General features: G+C 40.5%; 2 protein-coding genes across 3 annotated transcripts in view; both read right to left on the reverse strand.

Annotated features, from left to right (window-relative positions):
* Positions 1-17,396, reverse strand: part of LOC308078670 (uncharacterized protein) — a 67,909-nt gene that overhangs the window by 27,123 nt on the left and 23,390 nt on the right. Inside the window, exons 6-10 of the mRNA XM_080419939.1 lie at positions 17,071-17,328; positions 16,707-16,791; positions 16,512-16,560; positions 16,237-16,388; positions 15,857-16,089 (exon numbers count right to left, since the gene is read on the reverse strand). Of these exons, the coding sequence (XP_080276065.1) occupies positions 16,017-16,089; positions 16,237-16,388; positions 16,512-16,560; positions 16,707-16,791; positions 17,071-17,328 (617 nt within the window). The 3' untranslated portion in view covers positions 15,857-16,016. The remainder of the gene's footprint in view (positions 1-15,856; positions 16,090-16,236; positions 16,389-16,511; positions 16,561-16,706; positions 16,792-17,070; positions 17,329-17,396) is intronic.
* LOC308078648 (uncharacterized protein) lies at positions 8,001-14,353 on the reverse strand. Of its 2 annotated transcripts, none has more exons than XM_080419907.1 (12): positions 14,313-14,353; positions 14,120-14,209; positions 13,637-13,702; positions 13,418-13,537; positions 13,077-13,313; positions 11,544-11,642; positions 10,557-10,769; positions 10,089-10,430; positions 9,728-9,985; positions 9,298-9,382; positions 9,149-9,197; positions 8,001-8,617 (listed from the first exon to the last, which is right to left on the reverse strand). In XM_080419907.1, the coding sequence occupies exons 2-12, from the start codon at positions 14,169-14,171 to the stop codon at positions 8,522-8,524; spliced, it is 1,617 nt and encodes a 538-aa protein (XP_080276033.1). In that variant the 5' UTR covers positions 14,172-14,209; positions 14,313-14,353; the 3' UTR covers positions 8,001-8,521. The 2 variants fall into 2 exon arrangements, with proteins under 2 accessions (XP_080276033.1, XP_080276032.1); XM_080419906.1 differs by having other exon boundaries at positions 9,298-9,385.

The raw sequence follows: 17,396 nt of genomic DNA on the forward strand, positions 1-17,396 counted from the left end.
CTGCCTCATTGAGTTAGACGGAGCACTTCCGCATTCCATTCTTACAATGGGAGTCGACGCTAGTGTCAGAACTCTCTTTATGGCACTGGTTTAACGGTAGTTCACCAACAGTGTTGCTTAAATTGCTATGTTTCTTATCGTAAGTAACGATGGGCTCGGGGTTCTGTTATGGTCCCCAGTTTAGCGTGTATTTGTTCAATGGAGTTCACTTTATCTCAAGATTTGGGTTTCTAGACCTGGCTGCTTGCTTCTCTCTCAAGAGATGGCAACACCAATCTGTCGATCACAGAGGAATGGATGGCGTTCGCGGTGCAGGGAGAGAGGGAGAGAGATAGAAAAGGCATGGCGTCACTTTAGTGAGTTGCTTTGCTCGTTCTGGCTCTAATGTTCAGATTAATATCTTATGTACTGGTTAAAACACGGATGTGCTCAGTTGGCTGCATCTTGCTTAATTTATAGTTTAATATATTTATGGATAGTTCAGTGGCTTCTTTAGACGGTACTCTTATTCTGAAGAGCTTGTCCACCAGATGTTGTATTTGAGGCTTATAGTTGATGACCGAACACATCTCTACCCAGGCGGATGAGAGATGAGAAACTAACTTGTGAGATAGTGTTCAAGAGTAGGTTCGCACTGCAGCTTAAATGTTAATGTTCAGCTGCTAGAACTCATTGATAATGATTTACCATGAATCTATAGGATGTTCTGTTTCGGCGCTGGGCTGGAATGAATGAACTATTACGTTATGGGATAAAAGGGTAAGCTTTGTTCCGTATTCAGCTGTCTACTCTATGATTGGTTGATTTTCTGGTGTAAACTGGGAATTGTAGTCTCTATATTTATCATTTTATGTAGTCTGCGTGGTAAAATACTTTTCAATCAGGCTGAATGGCATAAGATGGTAAGTAATTATAGTAAGCCACAGCAATTAAAGTATTATATTTATAAAAGTATTAATGTTATGAACTTACTTGCGATTTGCAAATGTGAGTAAAGCAGCAATAATGCATGCAAGTATCAGTGTAGGATTAATAAATGTGCAAGTCTAGTTGGTGTTAAATATTATAGGTTACGGGTCCGTTCGGATTCAATCATCATTTAGCAGTATTTTAATCAGAAGGCTGCGAGTATGTTGTAAGGATGTGCATAGCTCATTCTATGCTTAAAGCAGTCTGTAGTTGTGCAGACTGGCATTATATCGTGTTATTTATTTATGGACAGATAATAGGGGTAGGGATGATTTATCTCCATGTGCCGATGGTGGCTATAGTTATTTACCTCTCGTATAGCTATAACTGGTATCTAATTGCAGAGTAGGAAAAATGGCATGGTAGAGTTGTTGTAGCACAGGCTAACACAGTACGTTTGCTTCTTGTGGAAGCTTTAGATTGTCGTAGCACAGGCTAGCACAGCATGTTGCTTCTTGTACGGAAGCTTTAGATTGTTGTAGCACAGGCTAGTCAGCATGTTTGCTTCTTATGTGGAAGCTTTAGATTGTTATAGCACAGGCTAGCACAGCATGTTTGCCTACGTGGAGGCCGAATTGTTAGCAAAAGCTATCTCAGCATGCCTTGCTACGTGGATAGCCCTGGATTGTTTGTAGCACAGGCTAGCATAGCATGGTTTGCTTCCTACGTGGAAGCTTGAATTGTCTTAGCACAAGCTATCTCAGCATGCCTTGCTACGTGGATAGCTCTGGATCGTTTGTAGCACAGGCTAGCATAGCATGGTTTGCTTCCCACGTGGAAGCTTGGATTGTTCGTAGCACAAGCTAATTCAGCATGTTTGCTTCTCATGTGGAAGCTTGGATTGTTGGTAGCACAAGCTAAACACAGCATGTTTTGCTTCCCATGCGTAAAGCTATCAAATTGGTTGTAGCACAAGCTAACTCTGCATGCTTATGTAGATAGCTCTGGATTGTCGTAGCACAAGCTAAACACGGCATGCTTGCTTCCATATGGGAGGTTCATGGTATATAGAAAAGTTGGTTGTCAAGTGATGTTGTCATGTTAGGAGCATCAAGAGTTCAGAAGTAAAGTTTGCAACAGGATAGATAGTGGGGCTTCAGTAGAGTCAAGATATCAGTCATTTGTCCATGTTGGCTGGTGTGCACCAATTAAATAAAATTAAAAATATAATAATATTTTGCCGCGACATATCTCGCTGGACGGATAAAAGAGGGACTCCGATGCTGGCTGCTCCTGTTATCAATAGTTACACTATGTTGATGGGCTCTTTGCTTGTCTCATGCTTATCAAAAGCCGGGTGACTGGAAGTATTTGTCCCCGTATAAAAGGCGCTGCTGTATCCGCCGAGTGGGATGCTCACGGCATATTTAGCACCACATCACGGTGTGTTCATCACTGGTGTCGAGTGTTGCAGCGCAACCAGCAGTTTGCGGTGTGCGACTGACTGTGTCAGGATTTGAGGCCACTCTCGCACATTGACGTGCAGCATGCGTCCCCACACATCCACAAGTGAAGCACGCACGCTTCACCGGGGATGTGTGAGTGGCTTCAGGAAGTAAATTCCTGTCCCAGCGGTTTATAACGGCGTCATCTCGTCCAGGGTGGCTTACCATGGTAATTGCAAGGATAATTCTGCTTCTGGTTCTAGATTCCAGGTTGAGCTACCTACGCTCTTGGCGGCACTGTGAGCTCTCAAGGCAGCGTGAGAGAGCTGCTTGAGATGTGGGCTTCTCAATGTTCTCAACACTATGCTGCATCATCTACTGTGCGGGCTAGCACAAGGCTCTCAAGGCAGCGTGAGAGAGCGCTTGAGATGTGGGCTTCTCAATGTCTTCTCGGCACCTATGCTGCATCATCTACTGAGCTGCCTAGCTTGCTGTTAAAACTCTGCTAAATCAATTCTGCCAACCGTCTGGCTCTGTTGGGCCGATCCAGACTTGCAACAGATGGCATTTCGTGCTAAATATATTAGGCTATGGCTGGAGAGGGATATCGGCGTTAGTTAATATTATTCACATGTCTAATAATCTGCGTCAAGCTCTGCAAGCTATAATTTAAGCTTGTATACCGTATTTTTCTGCATCAACTGCTATGTTGCTAATATGCGCCACATGGCGTTTAACCAATTTAGACCGAGGCCGATTCTAAAATCTCCTTCTAAATCTGACTAAGTTCTGGAAACTTCAAATAGTTAAAAAAAAATATATATATAAAATGCATGTTGCTATACGGTAAATGGCAACATGAACCCAAAATGGGTTAAATTGGTCATAGGATGGCCGGGCTAATCCAAAATTGCAATAACATTGTGTTTGTCTCTCCATCTGTAGGCCTAAACTTGAACTGGTTCACTGCAAAGCTGCGAGATCTGCTCAAGCTGTGGGCTTTCTCCATCCTCCGTATTGGTGTAGCAACACCTGCAGCGCTGCTTGTCCTTCCGCTTCTCTTAAATCTATAGGGCAATGGTCCTCAGGAGCTTACGTAGATATTGGTTAATAAGGATGACATTCTGCAGGCTAAAAGCTCATGAGTATGAGCGCTCTCGCTGGTCTATCGCTAATTCAATAAATGCTGCTCGCTTTAATTACAACTCGGGTGGATTGCTGGGGATTTAGTTATTGGTGACTTCATGGCGTTAAAATGTTGGGCTATTTAATATGTTGGGTTTTAAAAATGTTGGGCTATTTATGACTATACAGTCAGGCTAATATATTATATATATATATAGTACTGATTCAGATGTTAAGTAAAGATAGCACGTCTTTACACACATAGTCAGTACACTTTATTTATTATGGATGATAAACAATAGTTATCATTCATCATAGGATGACTCATTTATATATATATATGTGTATATATATATATAGCAGATTTCTTTGAAAAAGAAATAAATATAGAATGTCCTCTTCGAATCCGATTTGGTGCGGCACAGCTGTGGACTCCATATTAGGATATCGTCTAGGACTCCTGAATTCAGGGATCAGCAGGTACCTGGATTCATCAGGCTTGTTGAACACATGGATGCATGCAGCATTTGTTTAAGTAAACTTAAAAAATTTAATGTTGAGGAACACTACCATGTTAGTAAGAATCAAGTTATGGAGCTCCACCATTCTCACAGATGGTTGGTCCGGCGTCAGGCTCTGTGCTCCCAAGCAGTTTTGGGGGTTCTTGCTGTTTTGGGGGTTTAATTCATTCCCTGTAAATGCTAATTGGCATGTAACATTCATTAAAATGTTATCCTTACAGGGAATGAATGGATTCAGAGGCCTGACGCCAAACTATGCTTCCTCTTGTTTCTATACCATGCTCAAGCTTGCAAATATATATTGCTAATAAATATATATTCTAATCCAATCTAAGAGTTGTCTGACTGAAATGAGGCGCAGTTTATGGAGCTAGTTCAGGCCAGGCAACTCAAGGGATTGGGGCAACCGATCAGGTGACTAGGTCACATGCACTTTTCCTCCTGATCGGGTGGTTATAGGTACTGCTCTGTTACCTGCTCACTCTGGCTTCCCTGTCTTGCTAAGCTGACGTGTGTCACTGCTGCTGCTGCTGCTGCTGCTATTGCTGAGATCTGCTACCGCTGCTCGCTGCTTACCTGCTGCTGCCCATGAAAGTCATCCCACCCGCCTCCCCGGCATCCACCTGTAGGCTCTGTTTCTAGATCCCCATGGGGGTTTAATTCATTCCCTGTAAATGCTAATTGGCATGTAACATTCATTAAAATGTTATCCTTACAGGGAATGAATGGATTCAGAGGCCTGACGCCAAACTATGCTTCCTCTTGTTTCTATACCATGCTCAAGCTTGCAAATATATATTGCTAATAAATATATATTCTAATCCAATCTAAGAGTTGTCTGACTGAACTGTCCATTCTTATACCACATGTAGGTGTGGCTGTCAGTCAGAGGACAGCTGGTACTGCAGTTCAAAATCACTCCCTGTCCCTCTCTCAATGGACCAAGTATCACCTTCACCTGTAGGTCTATATACTCACATTTGTATACATGTTCATTAGAAATACACAATTAACAATTAGATTATTTCATTAATACATTTCTGGCATTGTAACTATTACTGTACCTGTGACATTGAGACTAAAGCTTGAAGTGTCAGTGGAGTTTGTGCACTGGTATATTTAAGCAATATTACACGAGAGGGTGTGCTTTACCGTCATTATTAGCACGCCTGTGATGCGGTCAGGAACGAGGCGTCAGCCGAGTTCCGCCGCGATCACAGAAGTGCTAATAATGTAAGGTAAAGCACACCCTCGAGTGTAATATTGCGATTATACAACAGTTACCAACAAAACACATCCAAATGTATTCATATTGTGGGGCAATTCATAATAAAAAACATTTCGCTTATCCGTTTCCCTGTAAAGAGAAGAGTTTGTTTGACTGAGACAAAATAGTCCCTGTAACAGCGCAGCACTCCGAGTCATCGTCTCATCAACACAGCTGATTCCAGTAGGCTATATGCTCCGTCGTACGATCGTGTTACGTGGCCAAAATAACTGATCTACAAGCTCACAACGCGTCAAGATGGCGATGCGTTGTGAACTTGTAGATCGGCTATTTTTGCCGTGTGATACCTTCGTACGATAGAGTATAACATACACTGGACTGTTAACGAAATGGGAGTAATTTTACTTTAACACAGGAGGATATTTATACAGTATGGATGTTACCATTGAAATAATGCACACTTTTTTCCAGTTATTCCTTTTATTATAGGATTTTAGGCGATTTAGTGTGCTCTCTTCTAACCATTGATCAACCGTAAGTCCACCAAATAAGTCAAAATTAACAACATAGTCCATTTTGCGTAGCTGTTTGTTCTCCGGTGGCGGCGGTGGGTACTGTCTGTTTGTTTTCCTACCGTGGGACAGCGTGACTTCACAGCACAGCTGTGCGATATATGGTCTAATCAGGTGCGGACTGCAGTGCGGAGTGATTTATTTAATGTGATTAGGCCCGTGCTATGATGCTGGTTTGAAGCACGGCTAGAAAGCTATTTCAGCCAATCAGATTGCTTGGTCGGAACTACCTGTTGTATAATTTTGCATCACTCGCTCTCACTTCATCGATTCTTTGAGTTGACTGACCATCTGGAGAATTGACTATATAACAGAATATCAGACAGCTGTTTGCAATGAAACAGTTCTTTAAATTGTCTAGTATAGCAGTTTGTGTTTCTTATGGGATGTGTACCTGAGCATGGCAGATCTACTGATGATCCCTTCAAAACACACATGTGTTTTGATTGCTCCACAATTCCTGACACAGAATGCATTACATTATAAGAACACCAGGACAGATTTGAATCAAAACATGACATCACAGCAAAGGCTTCATCCTACAAAGTTATGTGGCAGTGAGGTATGGTTTGTCATCATTTGTAAAGGACCGTCCACACTTCACGCCAAGAACGGTAACATGTCACGGTCAACACATCACTCACATTTACAGAACGTCATTGTTCATCAGTGTGGATGCTCACATAATTATCGTTATACAGTAACTATCTTCATAGTTATCATTGTCTCTGCCAGGCTGGACATGGGGTACATGTATCAGTCAAATTTCTTCATATTCCATTCCAATTGGCTATGACTGACTGCCAAAGTTTGCGGGCCCTGGGTAGGCAACCCGGCCTGGCGAAGACCTGCACTCTGTGGAGTTCACTTTTCTAGTTCTTGATGTGAACTTCCTTTTAGTGTAAGTGTAGAGCCGACTGAGTTGTTACACAACTGCTAAACCTCCACCTGCAAAGGGTGAATTACGACTGTGATTTACAAGAGGACCGTAGGCTTACTGTCTGCGTTAACTGGCCTTAGTTTAGTTCTGTTTACTGTCCTCAGATTATGTATAAAAAATGCATGTGGCTTTCTTTCTGATCTGTCTGACAAACACGCACGCACGCACGCACGCACGCACGCACGCACGCACGCACGCACGCACGCAGGCAGACAGACAGACAGACAGACAGACAGACAGACAGACAGACAGACAGACAGACAGACAGACAGACAGACAGACAGACAGACGGACGACAGACAGACAGACAGACAGACAGACAGACACACGGACACAGGTGAAAATACAGCAACAAATTCCTACCTGAGACAGACTTGAGAATAGCCACAAACACACATCCTGTTACAGCCAACATCATCTTTTGGTTTTTAGCTAGAAAGATGACTGAGTAAAAACATTCATGACACATCTTGATTAGAAAATACTGTGATCATAAATTCCACCTATAAAAACTAACATTAAACCATTTCTTAAAATCAACAGCACTTTACATAATGGGTAATGGATGATAATCTTTTGAGACTGAGACCAGTAATTCACACATATCGCTTGGGTTGTGACAACATGGAAAAGACTTCCTTCCTCTTTATTTTGAAACTCAGAGTTCAATTATGCAATAGCCAAGTGTTTAATGCACATACATACACCAACATAATAATAACCAATAATATATTCCCCTTTTTTCATGGGCGCAACCCACATACTCCTGTGCTGCTCATCCCACAAATGCATGTTCCTTACAAATGGGGCTCCATTTAATAGGGAAATAGACAGGTTTTCCAACAATATAAAAGTTATTGGCTAGAAGCATTGTTACAACAAATAATGCACCAAACACACATTTCAGAAGTTTATATACAGCATTTTCAAAACAATGTTACAAGATTGTTACAATTACCGTATATCAAATAACATTCTCCATCCGTTCCTCCATCCCTCTTTCATATCCATCCCTTACACCATCCATCCCTCCATCACTTCCTCCATTCATCTGTCCCTCCCTTGCTCAACCATCCATCCCTCCATCCCTTCCTCGATCCCTCCATCCATCTCACTTCCTCCATCATCCTCCCCTCCATCTTTCACCCATCTCTCCCCGATTCATGCTCCATCCGTTCCTCCATCCATCCCTTACTTCCTTCCTCCATCCCTCCCTCCCTCCCTCCCTCCCTCCATTCTCATCCCCTTCCTACACTCATTCATTCATCCATCCTTCCATCTCTCCATTCATGCTTCCTTATCCAGTGTGACATCATACATTCTCCTGCGCTGTTTTGAGATCTACCCGACTAACTGTTGTCATGGCTTCTCTTCTGGGTTTTGTATGGACCAGCTGCTCAATTCTCATATAACAACCAAACGCTCATACTGTATCAATAGCCAAAGCCACCCGTCCCAGGCCACCAACAACTCCTCCCTCCAAAAAGCATTTCCCTGCTGGATGTGTCAATGTGCTCCCCTTTGGGGGGCATGAAATACTAATTAGTTAATTAAAGAGTTAAGATGACAGGAAATAAGAATAAGTAAAATAGAAAAATAAGAGATTTCTTCAGTACAAGAAATTAATAGAAAATCTCAGTAGGTATGCTTGTAGGCACCTTTGCAAAGATCCAACTAAACCAAATAAAACATCATTAAATATGGTGGATAATGTTTTCATATCCTGCAAAAGGTCCCTGTACAGGTACTGTACCTACAACCTGAATGAATTTAGCACAATTTCATCCAAGCTGCTGCTCTGTGGGTTCTCTCTGTCCTGAAGTTGTAGGGGTCATCTCCATGGCTACAACGTTGTAATAATCAGGATCAGAGACTGACTGATGGAGAAAAAATAAATGTCAGATTCAATCTACTATTCAATCATTGATCACCCCACCATCTCTACACCCTTTTTCTTTCTACATTTCCTTCTTGTCAACAATGTAGATAAATGCTATAGGTAGGCTGCTTACTTTTTATCCCGCATACTGTAGTTACTTTGTAGCAGAGCTTTGTTCTCCTACTACTCTAAACCCTCAGCCTTATTGTTAAACAAATGACCAAGGTCACTTACCGGGCCTTGTACTATTAGTCAAGTGGCTTACAAAATTACCGTAATGAAGCGGATAAAAGGGCCAAATACAGAAATACAGATACAGAAATCTCCATATATGGGCATATCAGTCAGATCAGCGGTGCGACGGAGGTGTGAGGGCCGTGTAGCGACCAGAACCTCTATAGTTTTAATATATTAGCACAAATTTTACAGCTGTGAATCTTTCTTTTACTTTTCTCTTTTGTTGCTCTCTGCAGGACGCATGCAGGCACCCATGCAAACGAACACACATAAATTCGCATTCTGTAAATACCTGTCCAGTCTGTGCTGGGTCAGTGCTGGAGTTCTGAGTTTTCTTCTTTCTGTATTGAATCGGTAAACAATAATCACTGAAGCCGAAATCAAAACAATAAATAAAGATAAAAACTAGGGTGGATAAACATGAATTTAAATATTTTTTACCTGATACACATGCAGGCCAGAGACAGAAAAACCAGGCAGAGACCGACTGTAGTGATTCTTATAACTGCATTCTTAACTGCTTCTGCTGCTGTAAAGTAGAAATATAGATATTAATTATAATTAAACGCCCCAAATCTTTATTAAACAGTTACTACAGTATTTTTTGGAATGATCATAATTTATGGTTTCATTCATAATAGTACTGTAAGTACCCAAAAAGTATGATCATGCACTAGCATGATCATACTTTTTTGGTACCTGACTAACAGATTATCTTTACAGGATCACATTTGGAATAATGTTTGGAGAGAGAGTAATGTTGAAAAGAAAAAAAACCACATGATCAAATGTATTGTACTTGTACTTATACATTTTGGATCCTCAATTTCACAAAGTTTTCCAACATGAAATATTTTAAAGTTCTACTCACATGTGACAGTAAGAGTTTCTTCAGGACTTCTGAGCTCCTCTTGACCTTTGACAGCACAGGAGTATTCTCCTGCATGCTGACTGCTGACTGGGTCTAGAACCACATAGTTCTGTTGGCTCTGTTTCTGGGTTACAACTTGTCTGTTCTGGTACCACATGTAAGTGGGGTTGTCAGTCAAAGGACAGCTGCTGCTACACACCAGTGTCACTCTCTGTCCCTCTGTTGCATCAGCAGCAGGAATCATCTTCAGTTTCAGGCCTGAAAGTCACAATGGTCACAATTGTTATGCTGCTTGTCATCAATTCATTGTTTTATCACTAAATAATTAAATGTGGGTACAAAGACTTGATCAATAACATACCTGTCACATATAAGGTCACTCCAGGATAACCACCAATTCTTCCTCCTTTCTGATTTGTGTGAATTCTGAATATGTATTCAGCTGAGTCATTCACTGTCAGGTTTCTGATTGTCATGGTGTGATGGTTCTGCTTGTCAAAGAATTCCACACGACCTATATAGTGTGGGACCTCCATTAGTTTGTTAGGATTCACTTCATTAGATGAGGTAGTCCAGAATGAATCTACCAGCTGATGACCAGTGGGGTGTGAATAATAAGAGGAAATGTCCACCGATGAGCCGATCAGAGCACAGATTCTCCGTTTCATATAATTCACTTTCCAGCAACTTGTACCCTCAACACCTGAAATATAGACGGGAAACTGAAAGTATGGACTAAAGAACATAATGTTTGAGTACTGATATATCCATTATGCAGCATGACTACAGCACTTATTTGAAATAAACAGACAGTTTGATTAATACTCACACACTGAAGGGGAGCGGAGATCCTCTTGGCCTTGTACAGCACAGTAATAACTGTAATCAGGAGATCTAGGAACATTGTGCTGCTGACCTATTCCATCGTAGTTTCTGATCTTGTACCACCAGAAGGTGGGTTTGGGGTCTGTCACAGTACAACTGGTACTACAGGTCAGTGTCGCAGTAGGACTGGTGAGAGTCTTCACTTCAACATTCAGATCTGTTAAGATGATAAATACATATAGTAGGTCATCAATAATGTTGGCTGAACAACAGAAAATGTCTGCTGTGACCGGTGATGTAGTGACACACTCAAATAAAAAAGATAGCCACATATAACACTTGAGTCAAATGTTAGACATTTATTGATTGATTCATTAATTGATTTAAAAAAAAAAGACATCAGCACTCGACTTTGAGCAGCAATGACTTGTGTTATATTTCCACTACAGACCTCCCAGTACACGAAAAGTCGCATTACAAGCACCTTTATTCATCTCAAGTCAAAGTGCTGAAGCGTAATCCATTCCTCAGAAATAGTACTGTAATCTGACCTGAATCCAACATCTATAATGAGTCTATTAAGTCACAGGTTTTCAAAGTGGGGCCAAAGTGGTGGCCTTGGGGCGGCCATAAAGGAACATAGAGATACAGTAATATATGAAAAAAATCTACACATCTGACCTGATGGTCAAGATTCAATGTATCCCCTGAGCAAGCAGGCAGGACAGGTTTTATTAGCTCAATGGGGAAAATAATTCAGCACTTGCGCAGGAAACCGGGTTCAAATCCGGGGTAGAAGAGGAAAGTTACATAGTGCAGCTTTAATGAATAAACAAAATAAAAATAATCAGATGCTCACTGCATTTAATTACAATGGAAGTTTGATTGTAAATTGTTAAATAATAATATCAATATACTAATCATGTAAAGCTCAGCCCTTAGAGAAACATATTGTAAACAACTAACTTGAGTAAACAAAGATGTCTCTAACCTCTGAAGTAAGTGATGGAACAGGAGTTATTCATCAATGATTTAGGACACATTCTCCCATCAGCATAGGTCATTCTAAAGCAGCTTGGATTGATAGAATCTGTGAGAAATAAATGACATGCAGTTACTGGAATGATTGAGACGAGAAGACGAGAGATGAGGAGTTAATATGTAAACCCTTATTGTAAAACATTAGTCAGAATACTTAATAAATTGTAATAGTATGATTTATTACAGGGAAAGTTAGATTTAGTTAGATAGCCTTTCACCTACCTATCTCAAAATATAACTAGAAAAAGTGCTCCTCGGAGCACAGGTCTCCGCCAGGTCAGGTAGGTTATTGTGGCCTCCTGGTGGCGCTATAATAGGCCAATGTGAAAAGGGTGCCATTTCTTCCTAGGCTGTGCACGGCAATCGGACACTGCATTCATGATTTGAGGCATTTTGTTCAAAAAATGTGTTTTGCTAAATTAGAGCTGCTGGTGGCGCTATAACAGGCCAATGTTAAAAGGGTGGCATTTGCTCCTCAACATGGTGTGAATGTGTGTGCAATGTTTGACAATGTTTGACGCAATCGGATGCTGCGTTCATGATTTGCGTCATTTTGTTCAAAACAAGCCACTACTGCAAATTTAGATGTCAATCTTAGCCAATCAGGATGTAATATGAAAAATCAAACACATCCGTCTTGATCACATGACTATAGAGATCATGTGTACCGATTTGCGTGAAATTTTGATAAAATCGGAAGGAGTAATATAAAAGAAAAATGTTTTACATACAGTATGTCGGCCTCCTGGTGGCACTATAAAAGGCAGATGTAAAAAATGCAGGGCAAAGGTTTTTCCTTGTCCTGTAGGGAGTGCGCTTACAAAGTTTTACACAGATCGGTGCAGTTATAGGTAAAAACACGAATCGGCCTGTTATAGCGCCACCATGAGGCTGATTTCAAAATGTTTAAGTGGCAATTCGTCCTTGGCATAGTGGAAATATGCGTGCAAAATTTCAAGGAAATTGCATGCTGTGTTCATGATTTGAGGCATTTTGTTCAAAACGGAGCACTCCTGCAAACTTTGGAAGCCATTTTTAGCCAATCAGGATGGAATATGAAAAATCTGAAAGACTTATTTCGTTTAATGACTATAGAAATACTGTGTACCGATTTGTGGGATTTTTGGACAAAATCTGTAGGAGTACTGTCAGAAAATAGGTTTTGCACAAATCGGCCTCCTGGTGGCTCTATAAAAGACCCATGTGAAAGATTTGGGGCAGAGGTTCTGCTGTGGCATCCAGGGAGTGTTTGTGCACAGTTTCACGGCGAGCAAGCCAACGGTGCCGGAGATTAGCTGTACACAGACAGAATGACGGACGGACGGACGGACGGACGGACGGACGGACGGACGGACGGACGGACGGACGGACGGACGGACAGAGGGCAAAACATACTCTCTCGCCATGCCTTTCGGCCTGGCGGAGACAATAATTAGCTACTGTACAGTATCTCCAATGTAAACAGATGTCACCACTCACTCACCAACTGTAACATCAGGGGCTTTGAGAGCTTCATGACCTTTAACAGCACAGGAGTAGATGACTTCTTCCTCACTGTTATCAAGGAGTTGGTACCAGGGAGACGAGTCCTCATAGAGGAACTGTCCATTCTTATACCACATGTAGGTGTGGCTGTCAGTCAGAGAGCAGCTGGTACTGCAGTTCAAAATCACTCCCTGTCCCTCTCTCAGTGGACCAAGTATCACCTTCACCTGTAGGTCTACAGGTCACATTTGATAAATGTTCTTTAGAAATATTTAACAATTACCATTTAGATTATTTAATTAATACATTTCCATCATGATACTGTTACTACTACTGTACCTGTGACACTGAGACTAAAGCTTGATGTATCAATGGAGTCTGCTGCACACTGGTATATTTTTGCATCATCCTCTCTCACTTCATCGATTCTGTGAGTTGACTGACCCCCTGCAGAATTCACTACATAACATGTAACATCAGACAGCTGTTCAACATTTAACCATTCTCTAAATAGTCCAGTATAACAGTTTGTGTTTGATGTGTGAGTGTGATGTGTACCTGGGCATGGCAGATCTACTGTCGATCCCTTCAAAACACACGTGTGTGTTGTTTGTCCCAGGATTCCTGACACAGAACACAAACACATTTTCTTCAGGGAGGAAGGAATTCATACACACAGGTCATCAAAACATGACAGCACAGCCAAAGGCTGCATACTGTACATGAAGACAGTACAAGGTGATGAGGCACTGAGGTATGATTTATCATGAAATGCCTGCTGACTCATCCATTCATTTCACATGTACAACTGTTCAAATGATCTTGCTACTTCACTATCACCATCAAGTAATTGCTTATATTAAATATTTGAAGTGTTTGCAACTATACTGTGCATTTGAATAATTGTTTCACCTTTAACTCCTAACATAAAGGAAACACATATGACATTCACAAACCTGTTCATTGTAACTCATTGTGATGGAAAACAGCATACTGTAATTGCCATTAGTTAATAGCAACAATTTGAAAACAAATTCATACCTGAGACAGATAGGATCAAAGCCACAAACACACATCCATTTCCAAACATCATGTCTGGACTGGTCCTTTGGTCTTTAGCTAGAAAGATAACTAACATTTGTGACAGATTACAGTAATTAGAAAATACTGTGTTCATGGAATCCAAACATACAAACAAGCATTATTTTGTTAAAATCAACAGTGCTTTACTTACAGAGTAAAGGATGAGAATTAGCTGAAGCTATGGCAGTTGATAGTGGAGTGTTGGATATAGAGTGAGACCAGTAGTTCAAACATACTGTACATATACTGTAGACTTGGGCTGACGTGACAACATACAAAGGTTCCTTCCTCTTTGTGTTTTTTTTAACTCTGAATTCACAGCCACTAACATTTACTGTAAGTGGTGTACTTAGTACTTATATCGAAGTAACTGTCAAGCAAAGTAAAAACAAAAAATTGAAGTATACGTAGTTTCTGGTTATAATTACTATTGTAACTTTAGATGATTACTCACTTGGAGTATGGAGATCTATTCAATGAACTGTTTCATCTTTGTATTATGTCATTCCTATGTAGACATCCACAAGTTATACAGTGAGTATACAGTACTATGCAGCTAAGTCTATACTCAGCTAAGGGTGCAGTTTTAATTTCATAAATAGTACAAATTTGTCAAAGTTGCAACTCATTTCATAAATGACCGCAGAGTGGATTGAGGTTGTCAGTGATGAACATGTGATCTCTGATGCTTGATGCTGTGAAAATACTCAGCTGCATTTAAAAATAAAATGATTTGACCTCATGGTAACTGGAAAAAACATAAGGTTCTGTTTGATATAGTATGTGTCTGTGTGCTGGTAGTACTGCAGTGGTACATACAGTATCACAATACTGGTTCTACTTTTTGTCCATCTCCATTCGGTTATTAAAAATGAAGATGCAAAATGACTGCAGCAAGTTGACATGCTGCTGGAGGAAAAAGAGGAAGAGGGGTCAAGCCTGCCCTCAGACAAACCATTTGCAAAAGAAACACGTAGTGGCATCCTGCCACATTTCCTGTTAAATGTTGTTAGTTATTATTCATTGGTTTGAATATGTTTTGAACATGAAAGGATACATTTGACCTGGAACATAAGAGATCAAATGTTACTCAACATGTCCCCATGACAAAAACAGAATGACAGAATTCTTTAATGAAAAACAGTGAATTTTTATTTAGTAAACCATAATCTGTAAGGAGTGAATTGATTGATTGATTGATTGATTGATTGATTGATTGATTGATTGATTGACCTTTTTATTGAAACAATTAAAACAATACATTAATAATATATACACTGCCACAGCAGGAAGCATCATATCTTTGTACATATTTGTCAAAAGGATAAAAGACAATAATGTCGAGAGCTTATTTTCCTTGTGGTCCTTTAAGTGTGTGTGTTTAAACTGTTGTGTTTGAGTGAGTATATACAGTATAGTGTGTGTGTGTGTGTGTGTGTGTGTGTGTGTGTGTGTGTGTGTGTGTGTGTGTGTGTGTGTGTGTGTGTGTGTGTGTGTGTGTGTGTGTGTGTGTGTGTGTGTGTGTGTGTGTGTGTGTGTTTGTGTGTGTGCGCGTGTGCGTGTGCGTGTGTGTGTGTGTGTGTTAGAATTAGTTGAAATCAACCTTAAAGACCACATATTCTCACTGACACAATTACTGTAACATAATGTAACACTGTAAAAACAACAAAAACAAACAATAAGGGTATAGGGGACCTACAGCAACTCAATTAATGTATGGATAAAATAAAAACAATTTGTGCATAATATATGCACAGCAGGAAGCACCCGTCTTTGTACATACACAAAGCTTCAGTCAAAGTTGTTCTGCATCTGAATCTGCACATACTGTACATGGTGTGACCTACATATGTTTTCAGACTCTGGGTGGCGTGTTTACTGTGCTGTACAACTCAGAGGAATCTTCAGCAGCTGCCTGGACTTGAGGACTGCAGGAGAAAGAACAATTCATTACACAAGGATTTTTAAGTTCAGTCAATTCTCCACAAACTTGTGCCAACAATTTCACCTCTAATGAGCCAAATGATTTCTCAGAAGCTGTGCTTCATTCCCTTATAAAAGCAGGTGTTTCTCACTTGGACCAGGTGTTGACATTGACATACTGGACATCTTCTTGTGTCTGAGGTTGTTGGGTGCTGGAGTGTTGTTCTGTGGATTCTCCATGTGGAGCAGTGACCGGTGTCCTGGACACAGCTGACATGTTTTCATATATAGGATCAGACTTGGTCTGGTGGGGAGACAGAACACAGAAGGTGTGTGTGGTGGGGTGAGGAGGATTCATTATTTGTCTTTAGATCTCTCTCACACACAAGACAAACTGCAGTTTGGGGTCCTCTAATTCTGTAATTACCTGTCCACTCTGTGCTGGGTCAGTGCTGGAGTTCTGAGTTTTCTTCTTCCTATATTGAACCCGTAAGGAATTAATTAGGACACTAATTACTATCAACCTCCACTTGTAGGAACAGAACAGGAGAAATGTAGATACAGAAAGTAAAAAACTAACTATGATGGATGAAGAAGAATTTATTTCAATATTTAGTTTTACCTTATCCACAGACAGGCCAGAAAGACCAGGCTGAGGCAGACTACAGTGATTCCTATAGCTGCATTCTTAACTGATGATGATTGTGCTACAAATAAATATAGAGAGAGAAACATCCTTTTATATTCCATAGATTTTACATCCTTTTTATTATAATTATAAAATATATTGTACAGAGACTAACATTATTTTGCTGGATCAAATTTCAAATGATTTTTGACGAGATCAAGCTGTCATGTTGATTTATGTTTTTTTATTTATAAATCTATTGATACTGTGTTGTTTATGTTATAGAATTGTTACTACTGCAGGAAACTACAAAAGGTTTCCAAAGTGAACAGTGAAATTGTAATATTTTAAAACTCACGTGTGACAGTGAGAGTTTCTTCAGGACTTCTGAGCTCCTCTTGACCTTTGACAGCACAGGAGTATTCTCCTGCATGCTGACTGCTGACTGGATCTAGAACCACATAGTTCTGTTGGCTCTGTTTCTGGGTTACAACTTGTCTGTTCTGGTACCACATGTAGGTGGGATTGTCAGTCAGAGGACAGCTGCTGCTACACACCAGTGTCGCTCTCTGTCCCTCTGTTGTCATGGCAGCAGGAATCATCTTCAATTTCAGGGCTGAAGGTCAGAATGGTCATTTGGTGTTATGGTGGGCTTGTTCATCACTTCACTGTTCACCAAAGAAA

This window comes from Gymnoscopelus braueri, assembly GCF_963280865.1.
Source record: "Gymnoscopelus braueri genome assembly, chromosome: 2".
Taxonomy (NCBI): Eukaryota; Metazoa; Chordata; class Actinopteri; order Myctophiformes; family Myctophidae; genus Gymnoscopelus; species Gymnoscopelus braueri.

What these genes read in the sequence shown, in the direction of transcription:
- LOC308078648 (XM_080419906.1), bottom strand. Translation starts at nt 14,171, where the DNA reads ATGATGTTTGGAAATGGATGTGTGTTTGTGGCTTTGATCCTATCTGTC. An exon ending in CTTTAGTCTCAGTGTCACAG is followed by an intron (nt 13,314 to 13,417) that starts GTACAGTAGTAG and finishes TGTGACCTGTAG; the next exon opens with ACCTACAGGTGAAGGTGATA. An exon ending in AGCCCCTGATGTTACAGTTG is followed by an intron (nt 11,643 to 13,076) that starts GTGAGTGAGTGG and finishes TATTTCTCACAG; the next exon opens with ATTCTATCAATCCAAGCTGC.